Below are 13,575 nucleotides of genomic sequence, written 5' to 3' on the forward strand. Positions count from 1 at the left end.
CATCGAACAAATCTATCTGCCAGTCACAATAAGAGTGACACAGTGGACTTATCTGATACCTGAAATGGAGCTAGAGGGATTGTCATACCCAGTTTAATATTCTCTCTTTTTTCCTTCTTTCAGATACCTTTCCTTGGGGCTGGAATTAAAATTCATGAAAGAAGAGTTTCTGAGAATCTTCGTCCTTTCCATGACCGTATGGAGGAATGTTTCAAGCATTTAAAAGTTAAAGTGGAAAAACAATATGGATCCAGAGAATTGGTACAGCTTTCCTTTTGACCTCTCCTGCACTTTCTCATCACTTAACATGCACTTTGTTCTTCTAAACAAAACCACATACTAATTTTTTCTTTTTTTTTTCTTGTGTGTTTTCTTGTGATCTGAGGTTGGTAGTAGGACCTGAGCTTTATAGTAAGAGTTCGTTCAATTCTCTGATATGTTAAATGTTCCTCATTCTGGAAGATTTGGAGTATTTTACTAGTCTGTTAAAATTACAATTCTTTTCTAGCTTTTTGAGAAGTAAATGTGAATTCTCATGTTTCTCCTCTTTGTATTTCTTCTTCGTGGTCTAGGGCTTTGATCTACAATTGATGACTCCCTGTGCTAGCCACTTCCAGCTGTGTTGTGAAGCAAAACTTATCACCTGTATAATACTGTAAATGTTAGTTGAGACCAAATAGAAATATATGGGAATAGAAGGATAACGTTTCAACACAAATTGTCTCTCTAGACAATTCTTGACTAAAATAGTCAATCTGAGCTTGTGCACGCCAGCAAGAATGATATTATCTGGTTTGGGGGATTAAACTTCAGTTGGTCTAGAAATTATTGTATACTTTTGCTTTCAACATTGATGACTTTTTAAGAGAAATTATTTCCTATGTTGTGGGCGAAAAAGCAGCAGGTTTTTATCCTCAATTTTGGATGTTGTGCTGTGTTACATACCTGCATGATCAAAATGCTGTGCATTTATCTCAATATGGTTTTCTTCTTTTCAGTCCCATGCCACCATCCTTGCAATAGTAAAGAGGCTGCAATCCACAATTAGCAGTCTTCCCTAATCCTTGAACCCTTCAGCACTCTCACAGCTCATCACTTAAAGTAACCTATTTAAATGTACTTTCTGAATGGCAATACTGCCATTTCACTGTATCTGACTCTCTCTTGTGGCTGGCCTGAGCTTTGTTATTGAAAGAAAAAAAAAAGAGAAGTGTCATGTAGCTATTGTGTCTTTATCACAAGATTCTGGCCATTCAAAGGATGAGCAGCATGTAAACTTACTGCCAGTAAAAACTGCAAAACACTTGAAAATAATTCTTGAAACTGCAAATGTTTCCAAATCTTCTGCAGCACACCCAAGGCTTAGTAAGAAATGACATCAAAAGCAAAGTACTTGAGAATTTGGCATATAAAATTACACATAAATTTTTAATGTTTTCTGGATAATCATAACAACCCTCTGAGACTTAATGAGATGCTTTTTATGTTATTAGTATCTGTTTATAGGATAGAAATTGGAGTAGGATGCACAAGTAGTTTATGGTATGCACACACTGGGAAATTCTCAAAAAACTGCCTCATATCATGACATTGTGATGAGCTAACCAGGGAGAGGCAACCTCATTCCAAGAAATAATCAGGAAAAGAGAGAAGAGCTGACTGCACAGTTTTAGATCCCAGAAGTCACCCCTGAAGAAAGGAACAGCTTTAGAATTAGCCAAGAATTTTTGTCCTTACTTTATTAATGAGAGCAACACGAAAGCATTTGCAAATAAGTCAGATTTACAGCTAACTTTGTACCAGGCTTCAAAGCCTAAATAACCGTCCTCATTAAGCTGAGTATTTCTGTTGTGATAGCTGAATCCTCTTCAAGAAGATTTAGAGGGAAATCTCCTTTTTCTCATTCCACTACAGAATATATCTACTTCATGCCTTGCAGAGAGAAACAGTGCTGCACATACGGCTTTGTGCAATATGGAAACATGATGACCTGGAGAATCCTCCTGTTCTTCCTGTCTGGCTATTGGGGAAATAAATTTTGTCTGGCATTTTCAAACATATCATTTCAAAAGGCTGCATTAACATATAGAGATAGCAAAACCTGCTGTGTTGAAGAAACAGCATGATCATTGTCTTGGAGCAAGACCAACTCTCTTTGCCCAAACAAGTATTTCAATGGAATGACCCAAGTCTATTCCAAACAAGATCAGCAGGCACTGTTTAGTTTCATTTCTTTTGCAAACATGAAGTTGATCACGTCAGTTGTCGTTTCTTTAGGTACTCGCTGTGTCATTGGGTTTAGAGGTCTCGGAGTATATCCAGACAAAAGAAATGGTCACAGTAATTAAGGGTAGCGAATAACTTCTTTCATGCCAAACGTTAAAACATCTGTGAGAAGGGATGAAATGAGGTTCACACAAAGTTGTTTGATAGAAAATGTTTCTCTTTTCCACCCTGTAGCCAGATTTTGATGACAAGAGAGTAGGACGGCCAAGGTCAATGCTGAGATCCTATCGTCAGTTGTCAGTTATTTCACTGTCTTCCATGAATTCCGACTGCAGCACTCCAAACAAAATCACTTCAGAAAGGTTGGTTACAAATACAATACAAATTTCTTTCAGTCCTGGTTTTTAAACAGTTTTGTGAATGCCAAAATCTTTTAACTGTAGCTATCATTCTCTCCAGGCTTAAAGCTACAGTATTTCAACCCAGTTAGACAAAATATGCTCAAGTCTCACTGAAAAAAGTAGCGTTTTGTTTTTAGGAAACAAATATTTTATAACTTGAATGATATCTAAAAAACAAACCACAAATATCTGAGGGTTTTGGAAGTTTGCCTCTATAGAGCATTTAACTTAATTACCATCTTTTTGCTTGTAAAAGTTGGAGAGAAAGAGGAATGCCTTTGCAGATTTACAGGTAAGGAGGTGGAATGTTTTAACGAAGCCCATAGTAATGCAAAATGCTTGTGCTAATATGCTTTCCAACTGCAGTGCTAGGAAACACAGCGACATTCAAATCTGAGAGAACAGTTACAGGTGTATTGATTAGCTTTTTCATCCACAAATTGTTTTGATCACTTTATGAATTATCCTTTGGACACATAGAACTTCTTCCCAACCAAGGCCCATATAAAATGATGTGTTTGATCCTCTTCCATTTTAAACAGTAGGAAGTTTAGTAGTATATGACCCTAACTTGAAACTGTTTGTTCTGAAGAAATCCCTTGCTCTTGAATGTTTGATGCTTCAGTCATTGTTTAATACTATTTAATTGAATTTGAGTTGTCAACAAAGTTGTGTAGTATCAGATGTTACAAGATGTCCTCTTCTGCTCTTCCCGCCCTTCAGCTTCCACTCAAGAAGGGCATAGCACAGAAACATGATCTGTGGCATATCTGCCAGCCCAGTGTCTCTGGCAAAGCATGTCTCCTGTGGAACCAGAATCTACACTTCAGCAGCTAAACCATGCACCTACTTTAATATCATGATGCTCGTTTGTTTCTAGGAAGGCTGGATCAAGATATACACCATTCCATCAGCAGAGAAAGGATTAAAGCCAGCACCAATTTAATATTTTTAAATGAAAAATAGCATAATTTAAAAACTATTAAAATTAGAAAAAGATAAGATTTTTCTTTACACTGGGAATGTGCATTGTTGTTCAATATGGTGGAATAAATTGGAGGATGTATTTAAAACATGAGAAGAAATAATAATTCTATTCCCAAATAGCAAGTCTTGCTTTCAGCACCATCATCATTGTGAATAAACTTGCCATAACTCTAGGACTTCTTAAGCTAAAGCCTAAACCTATAAAAAGGGATTTGCACTCATATTAATATTTTATATTCTTTGCAACGTTTTAAGATGATGTCATACCTCCTGAAGGCATCTTATTTGTATCTACAGTTGCCAGCTGAAGCACATCACACTCTTTTTGCCAGCAGTTTGCAAGGCTGCATAGAAAGTCAAAAGAAAGGATGACCTGCATTTATATTTCATGGGGAAAATGACGTCAGAATACCAGTGGCTTTAAAATATCACTCAGCAACTTGTACTTTCTTCTTTTGCTCTTGCAGCTTTGATCTGGAAGTAGTGCTACCAAAGCCAGTAAAAGCAGAATCAGAGGAGACTGCTCTGCAAATTAATCCTCACCCTGAAGTAAAGATGAGAAGGTCCAAAAAAAGAACAAAAAGAAGCAGTGTGGTATTTGCTGATGAGAAGACAGCACCTGATGTTTCTATCTCTGACATGAAAAGTGTATGTTACTGATTTAGCATAGTATTTTATAATCCTTTGCTTGGGGGGGCGGAAAGTTACATAGAGCTCTTGCTGTCATAAAGGGAAGTATGCAGGATGCAGAGGGGATCTGCCCTGGCATGAATGAAACCTGCAAGATGCTGAGGAGGAAACAAATCAGTAGAAAAATCAGAACATCTCTACTTGCTTCTAATGACAGATAACTTAGCCCTGAAGCTGCAAATCCTGAAGCTTGGTTAGCTTGCAATGGAGCAGTGCATTGGGAGGGTTGAGGTAGCTTTCCTGCAGAGAGCCAATTGCCTGTGCTGACATTTCAGGGCAGCTCCTTGCAGTCAGGGCTGTTTCCGAAGTGATGAGCCCTGTACCTTTTGTGCTCTGTTATGGGATGTGCTGCTGTTAGGAAACTGCAAGATTGCAGGCGCTGTTCATTAACTGGTGCCAGGCTGCAGTTTGGAAGCACAGACATCTCTCACTCCATAGGTAACCTGAGTGCTTTTATTGCACTGCTAGATCATTAGAATGACTCGTTTAATACGTTGTTGTGGGGTGGTTGGGTTTTTGTTGTGTTGTTTTAGTGGGGTTTTTTGGTAACTTAATTCTCAGATTTTTCTTCTTCAAAAGAAATAACAATAATAAAAGATTTCCTCTTGATACACAAGCCCTATCTAAATTAAATAATCAGGCAATAATATTGTTGAATAACATGGAGAGAGCACAAGTTTTTGATAAAATTTTTTTCAGAAATTTTCGAAGGCAAAGTGAATAGAAAGTGAAGATTCTTTTGGGAAGCAAGGAGAAACCTGGGGAGGACTACCATTGTCTTACACTACATGTCCTCTTAAAAAGAGAGCTGTAAAGCACAGGCATGCTTTGAGAAATATTAATATACAAAACCAATAAACACTTTTGTCTTTTAAATTAGGTAACACATACACCTAACTGAGAATCTCACTACATACTGTCTTACAGGATTTTCTTTTACTTCAGAAAAATAGTGATAAAGTCATGCAGCAGCTGAGGTGGTTATGTTAATGCAATAGGAATAAATGTTTTCCAAACTCTTTTTATGTTGCAGATCAGTCAGAGCTGGCTGATGGTATTATTCCAAAGACATGATGGGAATGCCATCCTACAGTTCCACATTACAGAATGTCTTCTAGCTAGAGTAATGTGGGGGGTTTTTATGTGTGGAATTAGTATTTATCTACCTATATATCATCTATAAAATTGCTGCATGTTTTTAGCTATTTTAGTATTTTTGACCCAGTTCTTGTAGTTATTTTTATTCTTTTCTCCATGAGCAATCTCCTAAAAAAAACTGGGGTTAGGCATGATAGTTTGTTTATTAATGATTTTCTTTTATGCTTTTCACAAAGTACTGTTTTGCTTAGATCTTTGCTTATATCTCATTTCATCATTAATGCCTTTTTAAATTAAACAGCTGTCAAGGAAATGTGAGTTCATGAGTGACACCAACCTCTCAGAACATGTAGTGGCACCTCAGAAAACATCTGGCCTCAAGCAGATGAGTTCTGTCAGTCGTTCTATGCCAGCTATTGCAGGTAAGATGCTTACAGTTAGCTCAGAGTGCTGCAGTACTTTATGGCTGTGTTAGGAAAACAGCTCCAAGCAGAGCAGGTGTCTGCCTCTGTGTGGCTTGGTGCCTCTGAGGCAAAAGTTACAATTTAAGTGTGCATTGTGCATGTGAGGTTGGGCTGCTACTACTGCTCTGTGACACTGTGCTGCCTAGTGCTAAGCTGCAAATTCTAAAAGTGTTAGTTCTGGAGCTCTGAATTTTGCTTCCTTGTATAATAGGGGCATTCCCTCCCTTGAAAGAGGCAGGTTCTATTCATCTTCCTTGCTTTGTGGGTCTCACTTGCAGAAGCAAAGGCTTCCACAGTCTGCCCCCTCAGCTGAGGGCAGCGTTTGAAACAGGAAGAATTGCTCTTGCTTTGCTGTGACAGATGAATATCCCCAAAGGTTACCTCATAGTGCAGTTTCAACTTCTGTTTTTGATGTTAGAGAGGAATTTTTTAAGTCTCCCTCACAGCAAGAGGAAGAGGAAGCAAGATAACATAACTGCCCACTACAAAGACTGACAGCTGCATGATAGAGAAGGGGACAGTGTGACTGCAGGTGGAACTCGTTTCTAGGCCAGGGTATATAGAGAAAATGAGTCTGGTGTCAGTATCTTTTGCCCTCAACTTCTCCCATAGCAGATCCCATTTCTTCGCCTGCACTATTCCTCTCTTTCCAGATGCCTGTAATAGACATTTAGCACAACACAACAGAGCATCATGGCCCACTTCTGTTTTTCTGTGTTTATCTATTTTTTCTTCTTTGAGCAGATTGGTTCATTTTATTTTTTCACTGTTCAGTTTCAATGCAGTGAACTTCAGTGCTTCCCATTGCTTATTTGTTATTCTAAGGATCCAGTTAGATTAAAAATGTTGCATTTCTTTTTAGTAGTTGCAGTAGCTCTTTATTTTGAATTCTACTTTCCCCTCTGACTCTTCTTTTTTTGGTTTTGTTTTTGTTTTGTGCAACCATGGTGTTTCAAAGGATTGACTATGTCGGTCAGCACCGCAGTACCTGATGTGGCACCTGATGTGGCATCACATAGGTTGAGTCATCCAGTGTTTCCTTCCACCTCAGATGGCGACAAGAAAACCATCAAAAAAAAGAAAGTGAACCAGTTATTGAGAACAATGGTAAGTTCTGTGTGTTTATGGGGAAAAGAGAGTGTTACCTCTTCAAAAATTCTGTGCTCTGAACGTCATTTTAAAATACCTGAAGATCGTGGCACTCTCATTTCCTTACTCCTCTCGTCAGAGAGAGGAGTGGAAGCTCTGTGGGGAAGCAAAAATGTACCTCTGGCTGTGCTTTCTGGAGCAGGGATGTACGTACCTCTGTGTGTGTGTTCCAAGGCTCAGCTGTGCAGTTCTGCATCTGTACCGCAAGAGGTCTCATGTGACCCACTGGTTTGCGGTGATTTGCTTTCCATAACATTTATTAGCAAACGAGGAATGCAATTATTTCCTGTTTGATTTAATTAGCACCAGCATCAAAGTAAAGTAAGCTGAGCATATATGGTAAAACATGCACCGTGTGAGTCTATTTCTGATGCTTATTTGAAAGCAGTAATTGGCTTATGCAGGACTCATTAAAGTTGTTTAAAAGAGGTCGCCTTCCTCTACAGTAAGAAACCTTTCACTGATTTCTGGGGAAATTTCACGAAATCAAAATGATTGGATTTAATGCAGTGTCTGAAAGCAAAATATGTGTATTCAGTGAAGATGCTAAGGTTCAAAACTTTTAAAGTTTTCCTATTTTCAGGTATTGTGAGGGTGACATTTAATGCAGGTGCTGGTAGCTGCTGATACACATACTGCATAAGCTTTCTGTGACACTTGCAGTATCTTACAGGTCAAGTCTTTGCTGATCTTTAAATGCAAATGTTGATTTCTTTTGATTTTCAGCAGGATCTTGGCCTCTCATTTAAACAGAAATAGCATATCAAATAAGGAGGAAAAAAATGTCTTTTTTTACAAGTCTGAAAAAGTACTGAATAAAGCTAACAATCCATTTGTATAGTGCTTCACAGCATGACTGGAGACATGTGGACAGGTTTAAAAACAGGTGTATGATTTTGCAAGATAGAGAAGTTAATTCAAAACGTGAAGGATTTTGTCAACATCTTCCCCCCAACCCCCTCCCACCCCAGCACAGCTTAAGGCCACACACTAGTAATCAGTGTGCATATTCCTGAATCCAGCCCCGTAGGGATTTTAACATATGGCATCTTGTTCCTTCTGCAGCGCATTTCCAAAGTTCTGGAAGATGGAAAGCAGCCTGTGGAGCATCATTTGAAATCTTCATCTACAGATCTGTGATTTGTTCTGTTAGAAGACCACTTCTCAAACCAAAATAAATATGCATACCTATATATCCTCCTCTGCACCACTGCCTGCTCTAAAGAAGGGCACTGATCACCTAGATGGCTAATAGAGAATGCGAACAACAGTGTTGATGGGCTCTGCTAAGTTACTTGCAATACAGCTACAGGAATAACATTTGAAGACAATACTGAAGGATGTGCCCACCAGGACGTGGAACAAAAGTTTAGTGAGCTTGTGGTTATACAGATCCAAGAGTGTTCTGTGTTCCCTGGTGACACAAGTTGGTCTGGGAAGAAGGGTTTATTACAAGGCTTACTCAGTAATGTAAGTCAGATCCTGTTCTTGTAAAGAGCACAGAAATATCAGTTCGTGTAGCTTGTACAGACACACTCTGGGTATCTTTAAACTATTGCTGGCCATGTAGTCAAGGCAACAGATGGCTCAGCACAGAATAGCCACTGACAATTTACTCTGTGGCTGTAGCTGGATTTACAGCCCTCAGATCCCTCTGCTGTTCCCACCACACTGCTCTATATCCTTAATCTTTTGCAGGGTGATGTCTATGACAGTGACACCATATGCCCAAGTTATTTTCAGAACAGTGGCTATTATGTTGAAAATATGTGCAAAAACTTATTTACACATGTAAAAATTGCATCCAATAGTATGATAAACAAAAGCTGTGTTTTCTGCTGTTCATCAATAAAATATTAAAAGTTTATTTTATTTGCCTTGAACTTTTCTCCCTGAAATCTGTAGGTGTGTAAGGTAATAACAGCTCCTTACTTGACAGCATGGGCAATTCTACAAGTCCAAGTCATCTGCTTTCAAAACTGATTTTCTGTGTCTCTCCAACTCATGAGTTAAAGTTGGAAGAAAATGCCTTATTAGCATGAAGACAGACATCACTGCAGGCCAGCATCTCAGGGTTTTCTGACCTGTCAGTTCGTTCTAAAGGCAGGTGAGTTATCCAGATGTAGAGGTTTCTAAAAGGTGAGTAACTTGTCCCTTCAAGATATCTACGTAGGTTTGTTTTAATTAAATGAAATATGACTATGCATAGTGGTGTGGATGGGAGACATTGACCTTGTTGCCATTTATATGGATGTGAGGAAGAGGTTAAATTTTTTTGCTGAGTGGTTTAATCAATGGAAAGAAATCTTCAGTCTGTTCTAAGCCTATTTCTATAAAAGCTTTTCCGTTCAGCATGAATAATTTATTTAATAATTGGAGGTTGTCAGTGTGAAGCTGTTTGCTACAGAAATAATTACTGATTGTTTTCTGTGAGAAGTTTGAAATGTTTGCCATTGGAACTAATAATGAGCAAAGAAATACTTTGCACTAGAATAATGATATCAAAGCAAAAGGGTCCAGCTTTAACACGAACTGCAGTGATTGTTGGCACAGGTGCTGGTGGACTTCTTGTTCCTTTTGCGTTTTGCAGCAACTTGATGCTGCTTCTGAGGAAGCACAGAAGAGGAACAAGGAAGAACCCTCGGTTTAATAGAGTGGAATATCTGAGAGTGGGAGAAAGTGAAAGGTTGAGGGGTGCATTTTTGCCTGTCTTACTAACCTGGGGGAAGAAGAGGGAAGTCTCCCATACTGTCCTTCAATATTACTTGCAGACACATTGAAGAAAGAGTATCACAAAATAAATAGTATTTTAAAAGAAAAGGTTTGGTTCTACTCAGAACAAATAAGAAAAGGATGATTTAGCAGCTGTTTATTTTTTGTGAAGATATCTGTTAAAGGTTATCTTTTGCTTGTTGCATCTTGCAGCTATCTTTTCATGTGAGAGTAGAATAAAAGAGTTGTATTTCAAGCTGTTGTTATAATTACAGTGCTGTGATTTAAAATAGAGACATGGAAGGGAAGGAAGAGCTCAGAAACAAAATACCAGGAAGACAGAAGTACAAGTTCTAAGGGAAGTTTTGTGTTCAGCATGTTTAGCTCTTGGTTCCAGATTCATGCTTATGTTTTACTCAGGTTTTATTATAATTTTTGATAAAGTTTAGATTTGCACTAGTTGTCCTACTTCACAGATTTTCCTCTTCTTGCTAGCCAGGATCTGTTTCAAGCCTAAAATCATGTTGATCAACTCTGAGGAGAAAAAAAAATATAATGAAGTAAAAATAATAGTTATAAACAGGGCACAGATGGAACTGGAATTGTAAGGACGTGTGGACAGGAAGCTCCAGCCATTTTCAAGTTTCCAGAAACTGTGGATACTGACATTTAGTCCAAAGAAACAGCAGAGTTTGAAGGACAAGTGATGCTCTGGCATAATAAAGTGCTAGTGTACCAATCTGACAACACCTGATTAAAAATGCCAGTCAGCACTGATTATTGTAATTTCTGCCACAGGTGAAACAGGCATTTAGTTCATGTATACAGAGGAGGATCTGCTCAGGTGGCACAGAACCGCTGTATTTGACATTCTCTGAGGTGAACCACAGAGGGCAGAAATTTCTTCCAGGATAGCATTGAGTTTTGGCTGCTGTCCCAGGGAATTAATGAAGCAGGGACAGCTTCATCTGTAATCTGTATGGCTCTACCACCTCTCACCACACAAGGTCAGAAAAGCATTTCCGGACACAACAGTGTTTCCATACACTGTCTGTAGCAGAGCTGATTTCACTTCTCCCAGGCATTTCAAATAGCATGGACAGTAACAGGCTGGCACTCTGGATTGCAGGGCACTAAGCTAATCAGTGGCTAGTGTGGGTCTATAATAAATAATCTGTTTAGCATTGGGAGAGGGAAGGCTTCAGATGTAGCTAGGATTTTATGTGCCGACCTGTACTACAACAGTGTTGGATGTGTGTTAGCTGCATGCCATAAATGTTCAGAAGATGGGAAACTGCTGACATGGTAAAATGGACTTAAATGATTTTACATCAGTTTGAATATTAAGTCTCTTAGCATCTTTGAAATAATGATATAACTTAAATCACTAAAAACTAGTCAAGCTCCCAAGTAGGTCCGTTCCACCCTGATCATGGCATGAGGGCCCTTTTAAACAAGAACAGCTGCTAAACATGTTTTTAAAATAGCAAGGTGGGACAGAGGGTGGTGGGTTTGTTCTTAAAGCTCTTTTCTGTTTAAGTCAGCTCAAGTCCAGGAGTTGTGTCTAAAGACATCTGATGACATAATTTTCTCTGCTTGCTCTTCTTTATCTTAACTCTCATTGAAGGACCAAAAGGTACTTTTTTGTTACAACTGCATTGCAGTGCTGTTTAACTGGTGAAACATCCCAGAGACTGGTTCAATATATGCTGATGGCAGGGGGAATCCTCTAGGGAATTCTGTTTAAGACAGTAGCACGGATTAGGTCTCCAGGGTGTAGAAAAAGAAAAGGAATAACTTAGCAAAACGCAGCATTCTTTCCTGCAGGAATCTAGAAAATTCAGCCAATTTAAAGTCAAACTGTTTCCTGTCTCACCACTATTTTTAAAGCCATTTCTGAGGACCAAGGGAAAATAGACAGTTTAAGGACCCTTTACTGCATTAATTTTTTGTGAGTTTTGGAGATGAAGTCCATCAGGTTACATAAATCTTTTTATTTCCCCTAAGGGAAATGGAAGCCCTTGTGAAAAAAGTTTGCAGCTGTCTCCTGTCCTGGATGCCTAGGAGCAGTCACTACTAGTATTATAGTATTTACTTGTATTTCTTCCCTCACAACTGAGTTCCTACTTGCTTATAGGCATTCAATGCCCTTTTGAGTGGGAACATTGAGCAATATGCCAGGGGTTGCCCTCAGTTGTAAGGACTTCAGCATGGACAATATTTACTGCTATGGGGTGAGGAGACTAGTTGTTCTTTATTGACTCAGTCTGTAGTTTCCTATTCTGATTTGCTATCCTGCTGCAGCGTGTGCTAAAGATTAACACTGTAAACGAATAATTGCTCTGCAAACAAACCTCAGGTAGGCCACAGATTTCATAAACTTTAAAACGTTAGATAAAGTTAATGATGGTTTTACAGTGAGGACAGTTTGATCTGATTGTTTTTTGGATGGAATTATCCCTTGTCGGTGTAGTTTTTACTGTCTTCCAGGAGAGCAGAGAGTTCAACTCTGCTGTGACAGCCACTGCAAGTGTCTGTGCTTTAACAGAACTTCTCTCTTAATGATTTTTGCATCAGTATGAGTGTGTGCAGCAGCTCCCTGTGCCTTGTTTTGCATGTGGGTGTTAAACCTGCAGTTACGAGCAGGTTAATGTGAGTCTCATGAATGATCTCTCATTCACAGTTTATGCTTCATAGACCTTCCCATTAACTGGTTCAGGTGATTTCAGGCTGTTGGTGGTATTACAATGGGTTTAGGTGGTGAATGATTCAAAAGGCACAGGAAAGGTGATGGAGATCAGAAAACAGTAATTTAAGGTAGCTATGACCCATGTTGGCAGGCTAGCAACCAAAAAGGAGACTTACTTGGTCTTTGTAGTAGGAATCTTACACTGTTGTCATAACCAGAAAAAGTTTAAGAAAACCCCTCCACGTTTGGCAGATGTTTTGAGGGAAGATTTTCCCCAGAATGTTTGCTCATATGTTTTTATACATAAGAAAACAGCCCTGGATAGAGTTTCTGTAGATACAGCTCTTCTAGCCAGGAATATTTTATTATACAATAAGCATCTTATGGTTGGATACCCAGATTCTACAAATGCTGAGGAACGTGAAGTCTCTACTAGACGACTTCAGTTCCTTTGACACACTCAAATGTACTGCTGCACAATGCCTGAATTTGTAGAATCTTTTTTACCAGCTGCATTTAGCCTTCTTTCACCAAACAAGAAAATGGTACTATAGGAGATCAGCACCATAAAACAAAAGAGCAAAGCAGGCAAACCTAAAAGAGAGATCTAAGTCTTAGCAGAATCTCAAAGCAAAGCAAAGATTCCAATATGACAACCTTTTTAAATGTTCACATGTATGACTGATAGTTTTTACAGATCCCAGAACTGCAGCTCTAGATCTATGTAGCATTGCTAAGGGGACAGTGATGACACCAGTATAAAAACTTGTTGCTACGTTATCTCTGGGGCAGGTGCAGGGTAATTTGATACATTTTCAAGACTTGTCACCAGGGGGAGGTAAGTAGTTGCAATATTTGCCCATACAATAATTCTACCCCCTTTTCAGGAAAACTAAAATGGGGCAACTGGAAGTGCAAGGATTATTAACACTGTAAATCATCTTATTCACAAGTTAGATGGTCATAGTTTACTGCAGTTAAACCCTGGTTACATTAAAACAACCTTACGTTTCTCTAGGACTGGGTGTGTCCATAGAGTTGACTGCACTTGTACAAATTCACTTATTTTGCTCGATTTTCTCAAATGTTTGTATTGTGTGAGTACCAAAGGGTTTTGAGCATTGTGAAGAAAACTTTTCTTTTAAAAAAAGGAAATGTT

The 13,575-nt window shown here is 38.7% G+C and overlaps 1 protein-coding gene across 1 annotated transcript in view; it reads left to right on the forward strand.

The window, feature by feature from the left end:
* Window positions 1–8,155, forward strand: part of DOCK2 (dedicator of cytokinesis 2) — a gene marked incomplete at both ends in the record, with an annotated part of 175,642 nt that extends 167,487 nt beyond the window's left edge. The window contains 6 exons of the mRNA XM_084268540.1: window positions 124–261; window positions 2,461–2,588; window positions 4,082–4,262; window positions 5,704–5,824; window positions 6,825–6,973; window positions 8,081–8,155. Of these exons, the coding sequence (XP_084124666.1) occupies window positions 124–261; window positions 2,461–2,588; window positions 4,082–4,262; window positions 5,704–5,824; window positions 6,825–6,973; window positions 8,081–8,155 (792 nt within the window). The remainder of the gene's footprint in view (window positions 1–123; window positions 262–2,460; window positions 2,589–4,081; window positions 4,263–5,703; window positions 5,825–6,824; window positions 6,974–8,080) is intronic.
* Between the last annotated feature and the right edge of the window lie 5,420 nt (window positions 8,156–13,575).

Source organism: Gallinula chloropus (genome assembly GCF_964237585.1).
Source record: "Gallinula chloropus genome assembly, chromosome: 10".
Classification (NCBI taxonomy): Eukaryota; Metazoa; Chordata; class Aves; order Gruiformes; family Rallidae; genus Gallinula; species Gallinula chloropus.